This window comes from Populus nigra, chromosome 5, assembly GCF_951802175.1.
Source record: "Populus nigra chromosome 5, ddPopNigr1.1, whole genome shotgun sequence".
Classification (NCBI taxonomy): Eukaryota; Viridiplantae; Streptophyta; class Magnoliopsida; order Malpighiales; family Salicaceae; genus Populus; species Populus nigra.
This window is the reverse complement of record NC_084856.1, coordinates 18484409-18504797: the sequence shown is the minus strand read 5'-3', so window position 1 is coordinate 18504797 and position 20389 is coordinate 18484409. Positions and strand designations below refer to the sequence as shown.

At 34.4% G+C, this 20389-nt stretch overlaps 3 protein-coding genes across 6 annotated transcripts; 1 reads left to right on the top strand and 2 right to left on the bottom strand.

Annotated features, from left to right (window-relative positions):
* Window positions 1–1089: 1089 nt before the first annotated feature.
* On the top strand, window positions 1090–4129 carry LOC133693668 (photosynthetic NDH subunit of lumenal location 4, chloroplastic-like). 2 transcript variants are annotated; one of them, XM_062114930.1, is made up of 6 exons: window positions 1090–1571; window positions 1780–1803; window positions 2108–2200; window positions 2881–2941; window positions 3049–3117; window positions 3604–4129. In XM_062114930.1, exons 1-6 carry the CDS (start codon window positions 1206–1208, stop codon window positions 3693–3695), a joined length of 705 nt encoding a protein of 234 aa, XP_061970914.1. In that variant the 5' UTR covers window positions 1090–1205; the 3' UTR covers window positions 3696–4129. The 2 variants fall into 2 exon arrangements, with proteins under 2 accessions (XP_061970914.1, XP_061970916.1); XM_062114932.1 differs by lacking the exon at window positions 1780–1803 and having other exon boundaries at window positions 1097–1571.
* Window positions 4130–5808: 1679 nt separating this feature from the next.
* Window positions 5809–7307, bottom strand: LOC133693846 (heavy metal-associated isoprenylated plant protein 23-like). Its single transcript, XM_062115184.1, has 2 exons — window positions 6585–7307; window positions 5809–6452 (listed from the first exon to the last, which is right to left on the bottom strand). The coding sequence occupies exons 1-2, from the start codon at window positions 6742–6744 to the stop codon at window positions 6154–6156; spliced, it is 459 nt and encodes a 152-aa protein (XP_061971168.1). The 5' UTR covers window positions 6745–7307; the 3' UTR covers window positions 5809–6153.
* An 8634-nt stretch (window positions 7308–15941) lies between these two features.
* On the bottom strand, window positions 15942–20203 carry LOC133695195 (aspartic proteinase-like protein 1). Of its 3 annotated transcripts, none has more exons than XM_062117067.1 (10): window positions 19692–20202; window positions 19475–19613; window positions 18274–18515; window positions 17897–18124; window positions 17635–17773; window positions 17481–17551; window positions 17304–17403; window positions 16710–16770; window positions 16541–16612; window positions 15942–16381 (listed from the first exon to the last, which is right to left on the bottom strand). In XM_062117067.1, the coding sequence occupies exons 1-10, from the start codon at window positions 19994–19996 to the stop codon at window positions 16143–16145; spliced, it is 1596 nt and encodes a 531-aa protein (XP_061973051.1). In that variant the 5' UTR covers window positions 19997–20202; the 3' UTR covers window positions 15942–16142. The 3 variants fall into 3 exon arrangements, with proteins under 3 accessions (XP_061973051.1, XP_061973053.1, XP_061973052.1); XM_062117069.1 differs by having other exon boundaries at window positions 18274–18549; window positions 19692–19831; XM_062117068.1 differs by lacking the exon at window positions 16541–16612 and having other exon boundaries at window positions 19692–20203.
* Window positions 20204–20389: the final 186 nt, after the last annotated feature.

Sequence of the window (20389 nt, the reverse complement as noted above, 5' to 3'; positions counted from 1 at the left end):
TTCCCATCATCCTCGTACAAAACTTTCAACCTTTATTCACCTCACAGGAACACAAGAAGATTGATCAGATCCTACGCGAACAGAACTGAGGTTGTTTCCATTTTCAGGCACAAAAATGTCTCTGTATATTTATGCTACTGATGAGACTTGCAATCTCATTTTCAATGTCTGGCATCCCCCCTTCTGCATCTAAGAACACCAGCAAATTAATAAGAGATGTAGTGGCAAGAGCTTCATTTTCTTAGTCCTAATTAATTAATTAATTAATTATTCAAGTAATTCAAGATTGATGCCAATTATGCATCAAAGTACAATTGATTAACAGCAAATTTGACGGGTCATACGTAGATGCTGGATTACTCGAGATTGTATTTCTGCAGCAAAGATTAGAGTCAAAATGGATATACAATTATCATACCAGTACATGGCATTTTGGAACATAACACTTAATCAATCATGTAATTTCAAGAGAAAAAAACACTAGCATTCTCTCTTGAAGACGTGCCATGGTATCCAAAAGAGTCTTCTCAAATGACTCAAGGTCCAGAATTGATGTAAATTTCAGAAGGTCAGCCTCGTATAACCTTTCAATTAGTTATTAAGCAAAAGACAAAAGAACACCAGTAATTTGAGATCGATACAATACCAAAATGACAACAAAAGTGAAGAAGTGGAAAACTTTTGTTGTTACACTTGTCTGGCCTTAACCGTTCCTCGGCCATAGGTGAAGTTGCAGATTACTAACTTCTAGCTGGAGTTCCTTGATTTGTACAAGGAAAACCAAATCCATAATTGTGCTCTATGCTGCAAGGAAAAACGTTTCCAAATCCATGAGGAAATTCAGAGGGGAAAAAACGATAGGTGGTTTTAGTTACCTTCATATTTAAATTCATAGCATGATCAGGACCACTGGACAAAATCTGTAAGCAAGCAGGCAGCAGGTGCACGTGCATGAATTCAGGAGTGTTTGGCATTGGCATTGAGGTTGAAATTACTTTGATTTTTTTTTTTTTTTACTTTAAATTAATTATTTTTTCAATAAGGGCTCTTATCCATATCCAACGATCAAAATTCCTCCCTCCAAAAGAGTGCTTTTGTTGTTCAATCCACCCTCCTAACTTAACCGCTTTTTAAAACCACTCACCTCACCTCAACTGGATAGACAGAGTTGAGAGCACAACAAACTACAGTATACTGCCCAAAACATGGCAGCACTCTCTGCTATAACATTCACAACCTCAAAAAACCTCTTCAATTCTAGCAAACCCACTCTCACTTCCAAACCCACTTCACCATTTTCTTGTCTTTCTTGTTTGTCACATGACAGAGAAACAAATCTCTCATTGAAGTCAGTTTCTAAGACAAAGAAGTGCATTCTTGACGTGGGTTTGGGGCTTTTAGCTGCTTCTGTTCTTGCTTTCTCGCCATTGGATGCTGAAGCCACTAGAATTGAGTACTATGCTACGGTAGCAGACCCACCATGTGACCTTAACTTTGTTCCCTCTGGCCTTGGTTACTGTGATATTTCTGTAGGGCCTGGTGTGGATGCCCCGTATAATGAGCTCATTAATGTGAGTCTAACAGTTCAGGAATTTTGCTAATTTATTATCTTGATTTTTTTTGTTTCCCTGAATTTCGCTTTATTGAAGTAGTTATACCAAGCTTCAATCTCAAATTACTAATTAATGATAGTAATTCAATCTGTGTCTAGACTTTAATAAGCTTTTATCTGTTCTTGAATGGGTTCTCTCATGTTTTCTGGGGCAATATTGATTGGAGAATTTTGAGGCTTTCATGCTGAAGGTATGTAATGGATCTAAATAAAGCATGTGCTCAGAAATTGTGAAATAATTTTGATAAAGTACTTGACTTAACTGGAGTTATGAATAACTTTATCCTTAAAGGTTTAGGTTTGTTTGATTCATGATCTACCTATTTGATGTATTCTGGTCATGAATTGTTCCTTGAAGATTCAACTTGTTTTAGTACTGTTTCAGTTATTTTTTTTTCCCTGCAGTAGCACCTATAAATAATCTCACCGGAAAAACAACTAGTAAATACCTTGAAGCATCACAATTTGTGTTTTTCTTTCCCTCCCTCGACACAGGTCCATTACACTGCAAGATTCGCTGATGGGAGAGTCTTTGACAGCAGCTATAAACGCGGCAGACCTCTCACTATGCGCATTGGCGTTGGTAAGGTGTGAAAGTATTAGCTAGAATTATCAGTTTGGTTCCATTTTCTTCTCAAACATGCAAGTGGAAAGATTTTATGTTGAACTCCTAATTTACAGCCGATCAAGTTAGAGGCTTGTAAGACTAGGGTCTAAACTACTTGCTATCATGTATTTGCCAAGTCACAGCTCATATATAGTGCTCTGTAGAGATGTGAGTTTTACTACTTTTGTCTTCATTCATAGGTTACATTATCTGCATGTCATATTAGTTACTTGATATTCTTTGCTTAGATTGGTGATAATTTATTCCTTCTTAATCTAATGGATGATTGTGGGCGGATCACCATATTCCATACTGTCCCCATGTAAGGATAGATTAGAGTTTTCATGTACAATGCTTAACAAAATATTTTTGATACTGCTCTGTACTAGCATTTTTCTGTGAATCCTTCTATTGTAAATCGTAATGATGAAGGATATTAAAGAGCTAAATTGAATCTTCCATTAGGTAATCTACAACAAGAACTTTTGAAACTTTTTATACGACTCTTGTGAATTGGGATTTTTCTTTCATTAAGCTGCTCTACCATTCTTTACAGAAACAATAAACAGAGAATATCAAAAATCAAATGATGCTGCGTATAATTTCCCCACATACATCTACATCAGACAACTTTATTTTACATGGTTATTTATTTGTTCAGGTCATTAGAGGATTGGATCAGGGAATTCTAGGGGGTGAAGGGGTGCCCCCAATGCAGGAAGGTACGATTTTGAGAAGAAAAAAAAGGAAAGAATTCTGTTAGTTATTTTGTTCTTTGTATTTATTCTTATTTTCCCCAAGGTTTTGTCAAACTGCTGGCTTTTCACAGGTGGAAGACGTAAGCTATATATTCCTCCTCCTTTAGCATATGGTCCAGAACCTGCAGGATGCTTCTCAGGTGATTTTTTCATATGAAGCATTCCATATCATTGAACATTTAAACTACTCGTAGGTGTTTGAGCTTAAAATATTCCAAAACAGATGCAGAGTACAGGTTTAACTTCAGACAGTCAGGCATAAGAAAAACTATAAATTGTTTCCTTTTGTTTCTCCATCCTCCTGCCTTCGAGTTCATGTGTATTGAATTTGCAGCGCAGCAGTATGGATTCCTTGTTTTATTACTGTTGGTACAATGACTAATGCTGTTGATCTGTATTGCCAATGTCTTTTGTCATTTAGTTTTCTTATGCCCATTAATTCTGAATCAAATGTGTGGTCTTACTCGTAATGTATCATTTTCATGATGTTATATGCTCACTAACATGACTGTTTTTGTATAGCTAAACTGTTCTAGTGCATAGGATAGAATTAGAAGCACTAATGCATTCAACCAATATTTGCACTTGTTACTTGGAAACTAACTGCCATTATATTGTTTACACAGGTGATTGCAATATCCCTGGCAATGCAACTCTTCTCTATGATATTAATTTTGTTGGAGTTTACTCTGGGAATAGGAGTTTACCAAAAAAATGAAAGTCTAGTGTAGATCATCAAGTGAGTTTCCTCTCGTTATCTTGGAAATGATGTCATTGCACCTTGTTGGATTGATGCTGGGATTGGAATCCAGGAACTTCTTGAACTTCCAGAAGCAGCTTTTTTTGTATTCACTTGACTCAGTTATGAGTTCAAGAGCCTCATAGGTTGGTCATGGCTCGTGTATGGAAATTTACATTTTGAAGAAGTGCATAATAGAGCATATTCTTCACACCCCCTCCTCGGCATGTCATAATCTCTCTGACCTTGATAAAGCCTACTTTTGGGGATTGAAGTAGTAAAAACATAAAAAAGGAGGATTATTCCCTGTTTGACTGCTAGAAAGTACTCAAATGGGGAGGACAATGGTTTGTGTATGTAAAGTGACTTAGAGATTAATGGTGGTCATTTACGCATCCATTTTTCATTATGAAGTTAAAGGTCTCCTTGAAATCTTGGAAAACCTGGGGAGGATGAGGTCAATTATGCTTCTGAAACAACATTTTCTGCTAGACAATGCATGCTTTAGTTGCAGGAGAAGACAGGAAGACTGGTGTCACGTATTAAGCGCAGATTTTGGTTACATACTATGATTGAAACTGTGTGATAACGCTACCTAAGAAGATCACTAAAATATAAAGTGCCCCACTTATGACAAGCATCATCCATCAGCCTCTTCTCCAGGGATTTTCAACCATGTTAGTGCTTCTCAAACAAAATGATTCTGCATACCAGGCTGTATAAGATACGTGCTAGCAATGGCTCAAAAGGCTAATCAGCACTAACTGCATCACCATTAAGATCACCGGGAAGTAAATAGCTCAAGTGAATGTCATTCTCTGCTCCTGTCATACCGAAATGTTTTCTTTCCGTTGAAAGTTCCTGAAAGGAGCTGTTTCTACTTTCTAGAACCTTATAGAAATGAAGAGCAAACTTTTGAGTACAAGTTATTGATTACTTTACAATATTCGCCTTTATTCAAAAACATAAGCAGTGGTTTCTTCTGACATGCTCAACTATGCTTGCTCGGAGGTGGGAATTATTCTATTTCTCACGGGGTGGAATTAAACAGTCTCATTGTCGAGAGTAGTTGATTTTCTTTCCCGAGTATGCAGCAACAGCATAAATTTTTTATGTCATTTTGGATGTTATCTTTTGATTTGATTTGTCTAGTTAGTCTGTCAAGTTTCTTATTATTAGCTAAAAATCATTTTATTCCTATTTTCTAGAGGTTTTACCTCTCATCAATTCAAATAATCTGCTCTACCTCAGGAGCCAAAATTTGCTAAAAATACTTATATGTTCGATCATTTTAGCCTCATCTGACAAACTATATCAGTTTGCTGAAATGCATGATTCGGACGCTTAATATACGCGACGATTCACATGGTCTGCCTTGACAGAAATCCCAAGGAAAATTAATGACCATAAAATATGTCCGACAAGGAAGAAAGTTGCTTCTTTTTGTTTTTTCCTTGTGTTATCAGGTGCTTATTCTTGAAGTGGAAATTGAGCGTAGGCTTGATTTTTTGAAGCTGTGTGAGAAACTGTATTGCACATGAATCTCTGTTTATGTTATTGATATATATCTTTACGCTTCCTCTGGATCAGAGAAAGGTTGAAGAAAATTGGAAAGAAGGATTCTTTTTCTCAGTTTTGGTTTTGAGTGGATGTGCTTTTGTTGGGAATTTCTCTTGTTTGCCTTTGTCCTTGCCTTCGATTGGGAACCGAATGGATTCCAAATCTTGAGATTTTAAATCTTAACGCCAATGCCTTTTTTGCCACACCTTGGGGTTAGGCATTCTTGCTGGTTCAGCCAAATTCTGGCCTAGTCTATATACCATTCTAGCTGAGTGCCTGAAGCTCACAGATCTAGAATATAAACAAACCTCTTTAGACATGGGATTGCTCCTCAGTAGGCAAATTGATTGGTTACTTAAATTAAAACTTTTAGTTACTTAAGATCTCCACCATACATCCTTAATTCCTTGTTATGAACCCTCGTTGGAAATGCAACTTCCTTGCATCACCCCAGCATGGTGACTTGACCACAGCTGTTAACACTATTCAGTCACAAAATAGATTAAAAAACTTAACATCGTGCACCAGAAAATAAAGTGAAGGAAGCTGCTACTGCTAAAAAGTGGCCACCCACAACATTTCAACATCAAATACCTAAACCCATGCTAAAGTAGTCTAGGCCCAACAAAAACCACTCACTGCAAAGCTACAAAACATTGATTGAGACCATTCAAAAAACCCAAAAGGGGTGACGACATTCATCAACTCACTAATCTACTCACAATTTTATTACTGCATAATAAGAAAATCCCCCAAGAACGAAGCTGAAAATGAGAAAAACTCTACATGGGAATTTTACAGTGGTTTTTAAACTCGTGAGAAGGAGAAGGAGAAGCAGGTGGATGGGACATTTGCTGTACTCTTAATTGCGGTTGCGTTACATGATAGAGCAAGCATTTGGGTTGTCGTCACTGAACATGGAGGTGTAGGGGTCCTCATATCTGGTCACGGTGCCTGTGGTGACAGTGTTTTCTACATTCCTGACATAACCAGGAGGAGCCTTCTTGTCATAAGCCTGAACAGCGTAAGGTTGAGCCACTAAATTGTAAGGAACATACGGCCAAATCTCTGCCTTTTTCCCTGTTGACTTTGCCTTCTTCAACACCTTACTTGAATCAACATATCCTGTAACAGTCACCCTTTGTTGTTTTCTGTTTATCTCCACCTTTTTAACTCCTACATAAATGGCAAACGCAAAAATTAATCAGGTTCAAATGTATCACTTTCTCTTCAGCTGCAAAATTAAGGAGAAAAAAAAAACAGTGCAGCAGAAAATAAACAAGAGAGGTGAAAAGGCAGGCAACATACCACTCAATGAAGAAATGGCCTTCTTGACCTTAAGTTCACAGCCATCACAGTCCATCCTGACCTTAAGCTCAACAGTCTGTAACTGCTTCTTCTTCTTGTGTTTATGGCCTCCACTTCCCACCAAGTCAGATAAATACTCCAAAGTGCCACTAACTCCCATCTTTTAGGTTACAGATGGTCTCTTAATGGTTCTGAAAATATTCTTCTCCGTAAGTATAAAAAGTCAGAATTACCAAGGCAAGTTTTTGAGAGCTTGACAGAAGATAACGAAACCCCAGACAGATAGTTTCTAGACGAAACAAAGGTGGGGAAGAAAGAAAATAGAAAACAAAAAAAGAGGTGTGTTTCTTGAAAGAAAGAACGAAGTAATGTTTATTAATTTATAGTACCACCAAAAACATTTGAAGTGAGAGCTAAACAAGAAGTTACAAGGAGCTTCCTGCAAACAATGGATTCTTTTCTTGCCTTCTAACAAACAAAGAAAGAGGGTGTTAAGGCTGCTCTACTTCTTTGCTTCCTTACTTCCCTTGAGATCTTTCTCTCACACAGGTCTACTACTTATATAGGCCTTTCCATGGCCTGATTCAAACAGAGAAAAAAGGGTCGTGGCCCCCCCTACAGCAATAAACAAATACTTTAAGAAGACATGATATTTTTGTTCTTCTGTTTGATGACATTGTCCTTCAATAATAAGAAACCTTTGTTCTTCGGATGCAAGGGAGAAAATGAGGAGGAAAGTTTGCAGCTGTGCCCCTTCTATGTCAATTGTATCTCTTTGTTGAGTTGGCTAGTGTCTGCTACCTACCCTGTATTACAATTATTATAATATATATATATATATATATATATATATATATATATATATATAAACAAGTAAAACTAAAGGTTTTTTCACGTGTACATTGAACATTCACATATAAATCATAATTATGTTTTTTCCTCTTTCTAAAGAAACCAAGATAACCTGAGTAGCTTTTAAATTAGTGAAAGATCTAAATGAAAACATAGAAAAAAAAATAGTAGATCTCAATTTTAAATTAAATTAAATGCTGAAAAATAAAACTAAAAAAATATGATCTTAAAAAAAAATGAACCCGGGTGAATTTTGTAAACCTAGAACCAGGTGTTGCAAGCGTGTTTAAGAAAAAGAAGAAAATTTATGAGTCGGTTTATAGCTCTAGCCAGTAAAAAAGGCAACGATAAAAAAAAATAAAAAAAATTAAAAAGCAATCATGATGATTTAGAAGAAAAAAAAATTTTCAAGAGTGAAAAAAACTATGTAGTTCAATTTTTGACCAATTAAATATGAAAGAACAAAAATGGATAAGAAAACGACGCTAATCAAACTGAGTTAGCATGATAGACATTTAATCTGAATAATAAAGGGCAAGTTAGCTCGGGTTAACTCGCTAAACTGTGTCCTATGTCATGTGATTATGATAACCTGATAGATAAGAAATAAAACAAAACATCACAAGCTATTTTTTTTAAAAAAAACAATTATGTCGTGTGATGAAATTGAAAAAGAAAACAAGTAAAAAAAAAACAGAGATGTCAACCCACATTAACTTTTTAAACTTGAAACTTGAATTGTTATACCAGAAGCACTATACATGAAAAAAAATCACGATCCTCAATTCCTAATAAATCAAATGTTGAAGGATGAAATCGGGAAAAGATAAATACACAAAAAGATTAAAAAATAACGATAAAAAAAATGAGGATAAAAATTGAAGTAAAAAATAAATTAGAAAGCAATTATAAATTTTTGATTGAAGAGTGAAAATTGAAAAGCAAAATAACTTTAATAAAAGGACAAAGAAAATCAAAAGAATAAGGATAAAGTTAGAAAAAATAATATACCATAAATTTGGATTGAGGAATGAAATAAAAAACTAATAAAAGTTTTACAAACATGCCAAGAAAAAAAACTAAGGGTCAAATTAAAAAAAATAATATATAACAAATTAAGATTGAATGATGAAATTGAAATTAAATAAAACTTTACAAAACAGTTAAGAATAAAAATTAAAAATCAAAAGAATAGAATGGAGTTGAAACATTAATAACAAAGAAGACCAACCTGATATTTTCATGGAGGGGAAAGAAGAAGAATAAAAAAGAAAGTCTCACCAGCGACAAATCATACCACTATCGGCAACACATGTTTTACTAACATAAAAAGGATACGATGACACTTCCAATGACACAATGAAAAAATATTTTAGTTGTTGGGAGGCGTTACACGTCATGCTTGGAATGCACGGGTGCTTCCCGTGTGTTGAAGAATATGAGAAACTTTTTGTTTTTTTTTTATATGTTTACTAAAATTTCATATTGTGACAAGAACACACAACAATCACATAAAAAAAAAGTTGAAAATACGAATAAGCTCGTAAATATAAAGTTTAAAAATTTTGGAATCAAAGAGCAACAAAGTAAATTTACTATCAGGCTGAAAGTAAAATTTTAGAACAAGCATTTTAGACCAAACTTCAATAATTTTTTTTTGTTTTTAAAGCCGGTTAAGTAATTACCCTGTATAAAAAAGTTTAAAAGGGAGCAAGATGCATTAATTCCATAATGAAAAATGAACTGTGAAAAGACATATTTACCCCTAAATAATAGTTATTGTTTTTTAATGAATGGCGGAAAAAAAAAATTAGCAATACTTTTCCCACATCCTTCATGTTTTTGTGAATAATTAGGCTTTGTTGTTGATTAGAGGTGGCATACAAGCATGCTGACGTTTTCAATTTTGATGATAAAGATGCTATAGGGATCTAAATGCAAAAACTTGTCATAGGGACTTAAATGCAAAGACTCCTAAGAGTAAGAAAGATGGGGTAAACAGCGAGGCTTGAAAGCTATGTGTGTGAAAAGGAACCTTCTATGAGAACCCCTGTATGACCCGCCGCATCGGTATTAATTATTAACCCTAAAATAATAATAATAATAAAATAGTAGTAATAGTAGTCATCAGAACGAAAGGGGAAGCAGCTGGCACGTTAGAATGGGGAAGCAGCGCCACACGTTTGAAAAAGAAGATCAGGGTGTGGATTGATTGGCACGTGGACGGCGGAGATGTGAAGGAAGGAGCTGGCTCCCTCTAAAGGCTAGGCTGGGAGCCTTTCTGTCTCTCTGTTGGATGGATCGTCGGCGAGTTGTTTAGTTTGGATTGGTTGGTTGGGTTTGATTGGCCGAGAAGGCGCGTTGACAGAAACACTTCCTGGAAAGAAAAATTTAAATTTTTTCAAAAACAAACGGTAACGGAGCTTCTGAAGATACCATATTTCAAATACGAAGATTCTCCGAAAAGAAAAGTAATCAAATATGATGTGAAGCTTCATGTCGCGCTACAGTAACTTAACTATTAAGTTTCAGGGAGGAGAAAAGAAACATCATTTAGCGTAAAGAAGTTCATGGCATGTAACCAATTAACTGAGAGAGAGACAGAGGCGGACTGACATTCTATAGATCTGCGCACATGTTTTTGTCTCCAGCTGCTCTAGTTTTGTGTTCCTAGGCTATGTTTTTTCTGAGTTTTTGCTCTTTTTTTTTTTTTTTTTGAAAAGCACAGAAATAATATATTTTTCTACCCAAAAATAAAAGCATCACCTCAGATAAGCGAGCTCTTAAATTTATAATTAGTTCTCTTGTGACGATTAATATTTTCTTGACCCATGAAAATTGTACTTTGATTTTACAGGAATTACGATACACCATAGCACATACTAAAGTCGGGGGTGCAGGGATTAATAATTCCATGTACTGGATTTTATATTCATTCTTCGTGATCAATTAAATTATGGACAAGAATGATATTATTGCATGATTATATATATATATATATATATATATATATATGATATTGTTGTCACGTAGTTGTCATTGTAGGGACCCACCCTCTTTATAAAGCCTTCGCTTTGCCTAGAACAGGGCCTCGAGGCTTTACTGCATGCTTGATTTGTTTTTTAATGCTTTGGGACCCATCTGTAGACGGTATTTTAAAACACGGTTCAATTATGTTTTTTTGAAAATTTTGAGTTTTTTGTTTTTATTTTTATTTTAAGTTATTTTTATATATTATTAAATTATTTTGATGTATGGATATAAAACATAAATTTTAAAAAATAAAAAATATATATTATTTTGATATATTTATAAAAAATACTTTAAAAAATAAAAATAACTGTTTTGATTGGCCGTAGCCCGTATGGAATCTATTTGGCAACATATGGGGCCATCTACTAATTTGGATCCCTTAAAAAGATTGTCGATGTCAAGAGAGTACATGTCGTGGCAAGAAATAAATAAGTTACCTATTTATGATTAAATAAAAACACATCACTGTTTCTAAGACCCATTAATTAGTTATAAGAATTACGACTTAATAAATTAAAGCAAATTAAACAAAATAACCAATAAAAATAAAGAAATATGATCTTTTAAGTCAATACTACCAGCCTCTCTCTTTTTACGTAAAATTGAGACTTCTTCTATCATTTCCCTTTCCAGGACTTCCAAAAAAATATTATTTGTATCTCATACATGTAATTAAAAAGATCTTAATTAAGTTATCATTATAAATTAATGGAGGAATGAGCCGCAGAGAAGCTTAGTTTTTTCAAATCATAAGATATAATTATTCAACTTTATTTAAAAGGATATAAGAACCTGATAAATGAGTACATATAAAACCTAGATAAAATAAACAAGAAAATATATATTTTGATCTATGAGGAACTAGATATAGATTTAATTAACATAAAAGGAAAGAGAAAGTAAAATGAAAAGAGTGGTAATTATATTTAGATTAATAAGAAACTAGATATAAGTTTTATTTACTATAGAAAGGAAGAGAAACAAAGATGAATAGAGTTGTCTCGGGTAATTTGGTGAGAAAATCACTTGTTATGGCTAGAGTTTTTATTACGAGTATGCCATGCAAGTTATTCATTCTTTATTTAAAAATTAAAATTAAAATCTGCTACCTCAATTCTTGACAACCAAAATAGTTGAAAACCGATTATAAAATTGATTTGGATTTTTTTACCAATCAACTAATTTTTATCTAAAATCACCTTAGAGTTTACTTAACAAACCTCAATAAATCTATGCACGCCTTTAAAGTAGCAAAAAATCATTTAAAAACGGAATAATAAAACCAAGACCACAAATCTCTCTAAGTCCTAATCTATTTTTTCAAGGCAAAGTTAGGACAAAAAACCACCACCATCAAATGCTCCTCATCAAATGAAATATCTTGATACCAAACTTAATTATTTTGGTAGCCGAAATCGTGATAATAAAATACATGTTGTCTCTTTATTATTATTTTATAGCAAGTTTATTTTTTATTCAAGAGATAAAAAAATATCAAAAATAAATTTTATAATTGGAATTAAAATTATAAAATTTGAGATTAGGCATATATTATTTCCATCATCTATCTTTTTATTTTATAGGTGTACTATAATTCAAAACCTAATTTCATCCCATGAGACTAGAGATGGACTAAATTGAGTAAAAAAGAGTTTAAAAATGAAAAGAAAAAATGAGGAGCTTGAATACAGTACTGAAGTTTCGTACCGAACCCGAGATGTTTTGGTTGTTTAGAAGATATATATATATATATATATTTGGTTTCTTATAACAGAAAACATGTCTCAAATTAACTGGCAAGTTTCTTGCTAATATTAACCTAACATGTACTGCTGTAATGCGCTAAAATCAAAGCTTGAATCAAGGTATGTCATCCATGCTAGCTAGAGGCAGAGAAGATTTGCGAGAATTGTTTTCTCTTCTCGGCAGTGCTGGGATTGACTGATTTCTGAACCTTGCCATGAGTCTCCTTGCATATTTAATAGCTCATCTTCTATTCAACCCGCCATTTCATAGATTTAATTACATACTACATATTTTAATTATAGCTTTTGGACATCTGTTATTCAATGTTCGGGAACATTAGTTAATTAATTACTCCTCGTAGACTTCAAGAGAGGTTTCAAATGGTGAAGTGCACACGGTCGGAATACCAAACTCAAAATATTATTTACATACTTATATAATCATAAACGATAAATTAACAAAAAAAAAAAACTTTCAGTCTAGTGGGCATTTCTATGTGGGAAATATTGCAGTTACCTTTTGCATCTTTTTCTTAGTATTAGTAAGAAAGGAAGAAGAACTAAATCAGGTAGGAGCAGAGAAGAACAATTGGGAAAAATTAGAATTTAGTTTATGTTTTAGTTTAATTAATTATTCCTCGTCAACACAGCACCTACCAACCTGAATATGTTTCGAATTTATCACGCTTCTGCTTTTAGAAACTTCTAAACCTTTTTAAGTTTGTTTTTATCCGTACTGTATAGCTAGTCACTCGATCTAATTAAAGGTTAATGACTGTGGAATTTCATATAACGTCATGCAACCAGCTGCACAAAAGGCCGAAAGGGCTACATAAAGTAAGGCCATGGTCCCCTTTCTTTTCTCTCATGGTGCTTGGATCTATATGTTTCCTTTTGGTTCTTGGACCTTTCTTCTCGATTAAAAATGGAAAACTTTTGGAAATGGAGAGGAGGGTAAGCCACTGGTGTTCCTCTTATAACCAATAATTGTTCGCCTTCCCCCTCGTCGTCCTTCACTGTCCTCATTCATGCATGACAAATAATAATAGTTTTGTGCAGTCCAAAACCTTCCCTCTTGCCCACTGAAAGTACCGATAGAAGAAAATAAATCCATTCAATAAAATAAAATGAAAACCAATCAATCTAATTGTTGATGCTTTGAAAGCTACTCCTCAAGGGTTGATGGATTTGATCGCCGCTAAAAGTTACAGATGCAAGTACAACAACAGACACAAGTGCATGCATGAATTACAAAAAAAAAACCAACAAAAAGGGATTAGCAAATCACTGTGCCCTCGATTTATTGCACAGTGGATATATGTAATGACTTTTTTTTTTGCACTTCTCAAACAAAATCAAATAATTTGCTTAGAGGCATAATACGATTTTTTTTCATAATTCATTGTTAATTATCGAATTTGATTTGATCTATATAAATTTGTCTCATTATATTTTTGTACTGTAACATAATTATCCTTAAAAAATGAAATAACTATTAAACTTGGGTTAAGGGGTTGTTTTATCTTCTTAATTTTTTAAACACGGTGAAATATGACTGGATAACCATTAAAATCAAATTCTTTAACCTGCATCCATCTATAAGCATTTTAATCTTCTCCTTATGGATATTTTTTTTGTTATAATCAGGCTTATTTAGAGACTATTTGGTAAGTTAACAAACGAAAATACTACTTAAAAATAGTGGATGGCGCATGCGTGTGAGTCGGCGCGTGTATAGTGGCAACGTGTGTGATGTCACTTAACGGTCAAACATTTGCTTTCAGGGAAACATTCGAATATAATCAATGTCTATTTTGTTAGAGAATAATATAAATTATATCCTAAAACCTCACCTAACAGCTTAAGTTATTGGGTTAAGTTGATTCTTTGACATGGTATTGGAGCCTTGATGACCAAGCGGTCACGAGTTCAAATTTCATCATCCCTATTTATTTGATAAAAATTAAGCATAATATAATGTAAACATGTGCAAGTTTCAAGTGCAAAAAGCTTTCACTTGAGGGGTTGTGTTACAGAATAATATAAATCATATCTTAGGATCTTATCTAATATCTTACGTTACTAAGTTAAGTTGGTTCTTTGACGTGGTCCATTTTTTTTTCTTTATCTTCTTTCCTTCTTAATTTTCACGTCTAGCCCTATAGATTTTTAAAACGATTTTTTATTTTGTTTTTTCTTCATATTTGATATATATATATATATATATATATATATATAAAATAATTTTAAAAATTAGATTTAAAAAAAAATTATCATGATATTATAATGTCTTTTCCTTTATTAGCGTGTAGTTTTTTGAAGAAAAAAAAGAAAAAGAAAAGAGAGGAGCAAATATAGTTGTCGAACATAATTGATAATTCACGTGGCTTGTACGAAGGCTCGTTTTTAAATTACTATTACAAGGATTTTATAACTATTTTTCTTATGCGTCATATTGTCTAATTTTTCCATTTCTATGAAGTATTGAACATCTCACAAATATGTTTTTACTTTATACTTGGTCGATTCATAATAATAATGGGTAGAGGCAGTGGTGGAGGCAGGGGCTAGCAGAGATCCTGATTCCTGCATGAAAATGTTTTTTATAGCCCATTTCTTGTTAATATTTATAATTTTAGTAGTAAAATAACTGAAATTTTAATCTTTTTAAAATATTTTTTTTTAATTTATTTTTTTTGCTCCGTACCTGGGTTGAGGGTTCGTTTGGCTTAGCGCTAATGTGGTTAGGGAACAAATAGTTTGGTTAAAAGAGATATTGAATCAAAATGGTGGGTTACAAATAATTTGAAGAAAAAGGAAATATATAAAATGAACATTAATGTATAAATATTTAACCTTACAAAAAAGATCTTCCATCAAAATGTTTTTGTGTCTAAATAGCCCAAACTAAAATTTCCATACAAGTATACTCCAAATTAGTTAACAGTGGCCAGGAAGGGGTAGACATTTGGGGTTTCTTGCATTTCTTGGATTGATAACTTTAAATTCATGTTGGGTTACGTAGTGGGAAGGAAATGTCAAGTTTTTAATTATAACCACTTCAATGATGTTAAGGAATTAATTAGGGATTTTTTCTAATTAATTCCATCCTTTTCCATCCATGATCAATCAACCGAGCATGTGACTACTGAACTGTCTTTTACCTTTTATTTTTAGAATTTTAATTTTCTTTAGTTTTCTTATTAATTTCCAATCTTTATTTCAGTTTCTTGTAAAAATAATTAGAATAGCTTTCTCTGCGGTGCTACAACGACCAATTCCTGAAAAAGAGAAGACATAACTAATTTTGGTGGTCTCAACGGCGACAATTGGGTTTAGGTTTACTCTTGTTCCCTGATTCATGATTCCACTGAGCTTTTGATACGTCATCAGAGTTCTATTAATGAGAGCCAGAAAAATACCTTCTGCTAGGCATTCTGCCGAAAACAGAGAGCATAAAGCCCGTTGGGACACGACATGAAGGTTGGAGCCATTTCAAATATTAGATATGGGGAATTTATCAAACCTTTTTAAATGAAATACATAGACTGATAATGAGAATATCCTTTATCGTTGAATAAAAATACACAATTGGCCTCCCAAGCTTGCCCAGTTTTCAAGTAAAACAGCCTTTTAAAAAACAGAAAAAGAAAGGAGGAAAGGAGGAGGGCCGGTGTAGATGAATGGCTTGTCCACAAGGAATGGAGGCACAAAATGAAGATACGTGTTAAGGAAAAACAGAGCAGACAATATATTGTCCTCAAAGTCCAATCAGCCAAATGGCCATAGGAGGGGGAAAACCGATGCCATTTGATGATAGGACCGATCCACATATACTTGTATACATATAAAAGAAAAAGGACTTAATTTACAAGTAGGGCTATATATAAAGAATAGAACTTGTATCTCGTAGACAGCCAGTATTTACTCATGAAGCTGAAACAACCCGATGCAGAAGATACAGTGGCAGCAGACATTTTAACAAACAAAACCGAGTTGAAATTAGTTGGCTTGAAGCAGCTGATGGTTTGGAGGGTGCGTTTACAGCAACAGCAGGTGAAACTGCATGTCCTCCAGGAGTGCTCTGCTGCTCATTGGTTGGCAGTGGATTCTGGGGTGTCCCAGATGGAGTAAGCGGCAACGTCTTACCATCACCTTCATCTCCACCTGCACACATTGCATTAATTGCTGACCAAAATAAAAAATAAAAAGTTCCCATATGCTAGGCTATGGCTCTACAAACAAGTGAATGAAATATAGAAATGAGGGGGCATTTAGTCGTAATGTATCAACATCCCTAAACATAGGAAATGCCAGGGAACTCACAATTAGAACCTGACCACCCTAACTTCAAATTTTCTCTATCAAAGACCACCCGATATCCCATCATGAAATTCTCTGCATAAAGTTCCATTCAAATATAAGACTTCCAGAGAGCAAGCTGAAGATTTAATGACCAGTGGCATTTTCCTTAGGCAACTGTGAGCATACTTACGTCCAATTGTTCCAATATCTCCATCCGCTGGTTGAATTGCCAAACAAAAGCCAATAACTCCCTGCACCATCAAGGCCACCACATTTAGATTTCATCGCAACCAGCAAACTTCTATGGAACTGAGATAGTGCTGAACGGATATGAATAATATAAGAACATATTACTAAATCTATATTCAAGCCAGCAAGGTAATAAGACCCAACAGAACTTTTAATCTTGTTTGAAAAGAAAAATTCCATACAAATAAATAAATGGAAGGTTATTTCTCACTTGGTTATAAATGCAGCTAAGAATCATCAGTGCAGCAATATCTAAAGAAAAAAAAGAAGACATCTTGGCATAAAATTGAATATTTGTCTATCTGTTAGAGGTGTTCCAGAAATGTCTAGTTGTACTATGAATCTGCTCAATACATTCTTCTTAGATTGGAAATCTAAAATACATTCATTTAAAGCTTTAATGGTTTGTCATGTCCAAAGTTCTAAAAAATTGTGTTTACCCATATTTACTTCTTGCACCTTTGTCAATTATTTGACCAGAAAATAACAGATGAAATTAAGCTTAATTAACAACACCATTTCAAATTGGTCTCACCTGAATGCCATAGATCATAAAAACAGGATTCTGGACCATAAAGCTGTTGTTCTGAGGAAAGATAAGCCTCAAAGATGGAATCTTGGGCAAGTCCTGCGAACTATTTACAGTAGCCACCCTGAATATTAGTGTTGGATCAAAGAGGCTATCAAAGCTCTTCTTTTAATGCAGACTCACCTAGTCTTGTAGCAATATTTCCAAGAATACCCTTCAAAGCTAGATCTCGAAGCATTTACTTGTGTGTCAAACTATCAAACAAGGCTCCCATGTTAAAATAATAGATGATCATGGTACACAATGAAGTTTGATGTTAAAACTTAAGAGATGGTACCTCCTCGGCAATCATTTCAAAAACATCATCTGGAAGAAATGTAAATGATGTGCCACTATCCACCAGTGCACTGAAGCTACTTTGCTTAAGACAAGAAGTGCCAACACAACAAACCTCCACTCCAACAATGTAGGTTGTGCTGAATCATGTTAATGAGTTTAATATAGTAAGCATGAGAGTTTTGGCAGCTATAAGAACAACCACTAGAGAGAACAATAGCTTCTTTTTGTGATGCGTATAGAGATGCAAAGATAGTACATACTAGTTCCCGTTTAATTTCAGAAATGGAGCAGATTGTTGGGTAGCTGGTCCCTGATCACCAAAGAATATTCTCCCTGAATCATCCTCGTTAAAGCACATTGAGAAAGAATTCTGAATTAATCCTGCTTTAGCAAGAAAACTTGGAACTGAGATTTCTTGCAGGCCCAAACCCAAAAGACCATCAGGAGCAACACCATCTAAGTAACCACCACTTTGCTTCATGCCACATCTGTACTTAAGAAATAAATAACCATGTGAAACAACAAAAAACAATAAAACAAATAAAAGAATATCTTACTTGAGCAACCCCACTAAATTTGCAATAGCGATGACATAAAGTTGAAACTAATGTGGCAAGAAAGAATACGTCACACACACCCTATGATCACTGGAGCCTTCACAGAAGTATTCAATGTGTCATCACCACCAGATGCAAGATGTATTATGTCCTCAACCAGCAATCCAGAACTTGATGTACTTTCTGTATAATAATTGATACTGTAAGGGCATGACTGCTTTGGGTTTTTGCAATTTGGACCCATGTCACACAACCGATGACTGCAAGACAATTGCTTGCTGGTGCTTGACTGAGATGGGCTATATTCACTAAGATCTCTATCCTGCACAATAGATGCTCCAAATACGAGGGAGCACCTGCCAATCAATAATCGGAAAATAAGTGCTAAACCTGTTATCATATCTTAGCATAAAATCTGTGATTCCCTTGATTTTCCGGTCATTTTATTTTTCTTATTCTAAGTAAGAAACCATCTTCACTGAGATAAACAACTCCGCCAACACGTATTGAGGCACAGTTATATGAATGCCAAATAACAAACTACTCTCCAACTTGGCCCATAGTATTTGCAACACGCTTGAGAGAAATTAAAAACAAAAGGCTGAAATTAACACTGTGGATTGGGTCAAATGGCAATAGAGATAGGTACAAAGCACCTCCAAGAAGCACAGTCAACTACAAAAAGATTTTAGAAAATAAAATAACCTATTTTTTACTCCGCAGAATCCCAATTAACTTCATGACTAGATCTAACTTTCCTGAGTTCTCCAGCAGAAGTTTGTCAGAGTAATACCAAAGAACAAATAACTAAACATACAATCTGCTTCAGAACAAATAGGTCCTATAGGTTAATATGTTGCATAAAGACAACCTTTCCTCATGTACACAAAACAATTCTGTTTATATACTTATGTAAATGAAATTTGGAATTTCGTTGGCATAATGATGAACGAAATTCAAAATTCCACGCATAAAACCGCCTCCACAAATAAACATTGTCATAAATTACATTTACTCAGCACATAGAATGCTGCCAAAAGAAAACTCCAAATTGCATTTCCTACCAATTAGCAAAGAATCAAATGCGAACAAACAACATCTCCCCCCCCCCCCCAAAAAAAAAAAAAAAAACAACAACAACAACACTCATTCCATAAAAAAAAATAGTATAGCCCGAAACAAAATTACCATGTAAAACAACTAAAATTACCACAAAACTACTAAAAAAACCCAATCGAGAGAAAGTTAAGTAAGAAAAAATAATGGGAATTTCAGGCTTACCAAACTACTGTAGTGACTAGCAGATAAAGGAGCACATTGCACACAATCACAAGGTACCCAAAACAAATCACTCCCAGAATCCAAAGCCACCATAAACGATACATGTGGCGTCCCTATATCAATCCACGTGTAATGCAACCTACAAAAACACCAAAAACAAAATAAAATTATAAAAAATCAGGACCAACCGGACCAAGCTTCCAACTTTTGTCCATACCAGCCGAAGTCATTGCCAAGCGACATCGTTTTGCTACCCTGAGAAGGGAAGAGAAGCTGATAATGAGGACCAAGCTTCAATTTCTGCCTCGTTAAGTCACTGCTGACTAGTATCTGGTAATATTCCTTGCTCTTCTTCTCCGGCCACCACGTGCCATTCACGTCCCCTCCCCTCGAAACGCTAACTTCCTTATATTCCTTAGAAAATCTGTGTATCAGCCTGGACGAGAAAGTAGCTAATTCTACAGTGTTTTGGACTAGAAAGCTTGACATTACTAGAATTAGCAGTAGAAATGGAGCCTCCATGGAGAAATTCGAGAGATCTAGGGTTTTGAAGGGGTTCGGATAAGAAGCGCAGGGAGTGAAATGCGCACACAGAGTGAAGAGAAAAAAAGTATAGTTCTCTTTGTTGTCTTTCCGGGGTTAGCTGAGAAGTGAGAAGAGAGAGTGGAGGTGAGTGCATACGTGTCTGAGGCTCTGAGTGTGCGCATTATGCACTTAGCTGTTGTGGTGGGGAGGGATCCTATGCTATGAGTATATATGTATGGTACGGTGTGTAGTTTTACTGCTATGTGTAATCATGTATAATAATCATGTACCTGCTCTAAAGCAGTTTTTGTTTCTGTGCTCCAACATAATTTTAAAAAAAATTAATTTTATTATTTTAAATTAATTTTTTTTTAGTATTTTCAATTTATT

What these genes read in the sequence shown, in the direction of transcription:
- LOC133693668 (XM_062114930.1), top strand. Translation starts at nt 1,206, where the DNA reads ATGGCAGCACTCTCTGCTATAACATTCACAACCTCAAAAAACCTCTTC. An exon ending in TTGAGGCTTTCATGCTGAAG is followed by an intron (nt 1,804 to 2,107) that starts GTATGTAATGGA and finishes CCCTCGACACAG; the next exon opens with GTCCATTACACTGCAAGATT. An exon ending in TGCGCATTGGCGTTGGTAAG is followed by an intron (nt 2,201 to 2,880) that starts GTGTGAAAGTAT and finishes TTATTTGTTCAG; the next exon opens with GTCATTAGAGGATTGGATCA.
- LOC133693846 (XM_062115184.1), bottom strand. Translation starts at nt 6,744, where the DNA reads ATGGGAGTTAGTGGCACTTTGGAGTATTTATCTGACTTGGTGGGAAGT. An exon ending in GGCCATTTCTTCATTGAGTG is followed by an intron (nt 6,453 to 6,584) that starts GTATGTTGCCTG and finishes CCATTTATGTAG; the next exon opens with GAGTTAAAAAGGTGGAGATA.
- LOC133695195 (XM_062117067.1), bottom strand. Translation starts at nt 19,996, where the DNA reads ATGGAGGCTCCATTTCTACTGCTAATTCTAGTAATGTCAAGCTTTCTA. An exon ending in TTGAAATGATTGCCGAGGAG is followed by an intron (nt 17,552 to 17,634) that starts GTACCATCTCTT and finishes CTTGTTTGATAG; the next exon opens with TTTGACACACAAGTAAATGC. An exon ending in AAATATTGCTACAAGACTAG is followed by an intron (nt 17,404 to 17,480) that starts GTGAGTCTGCAT and finishes TACTGTAAATAG; the next exon opens with TTCGCAGGACTTGCCCAAGA.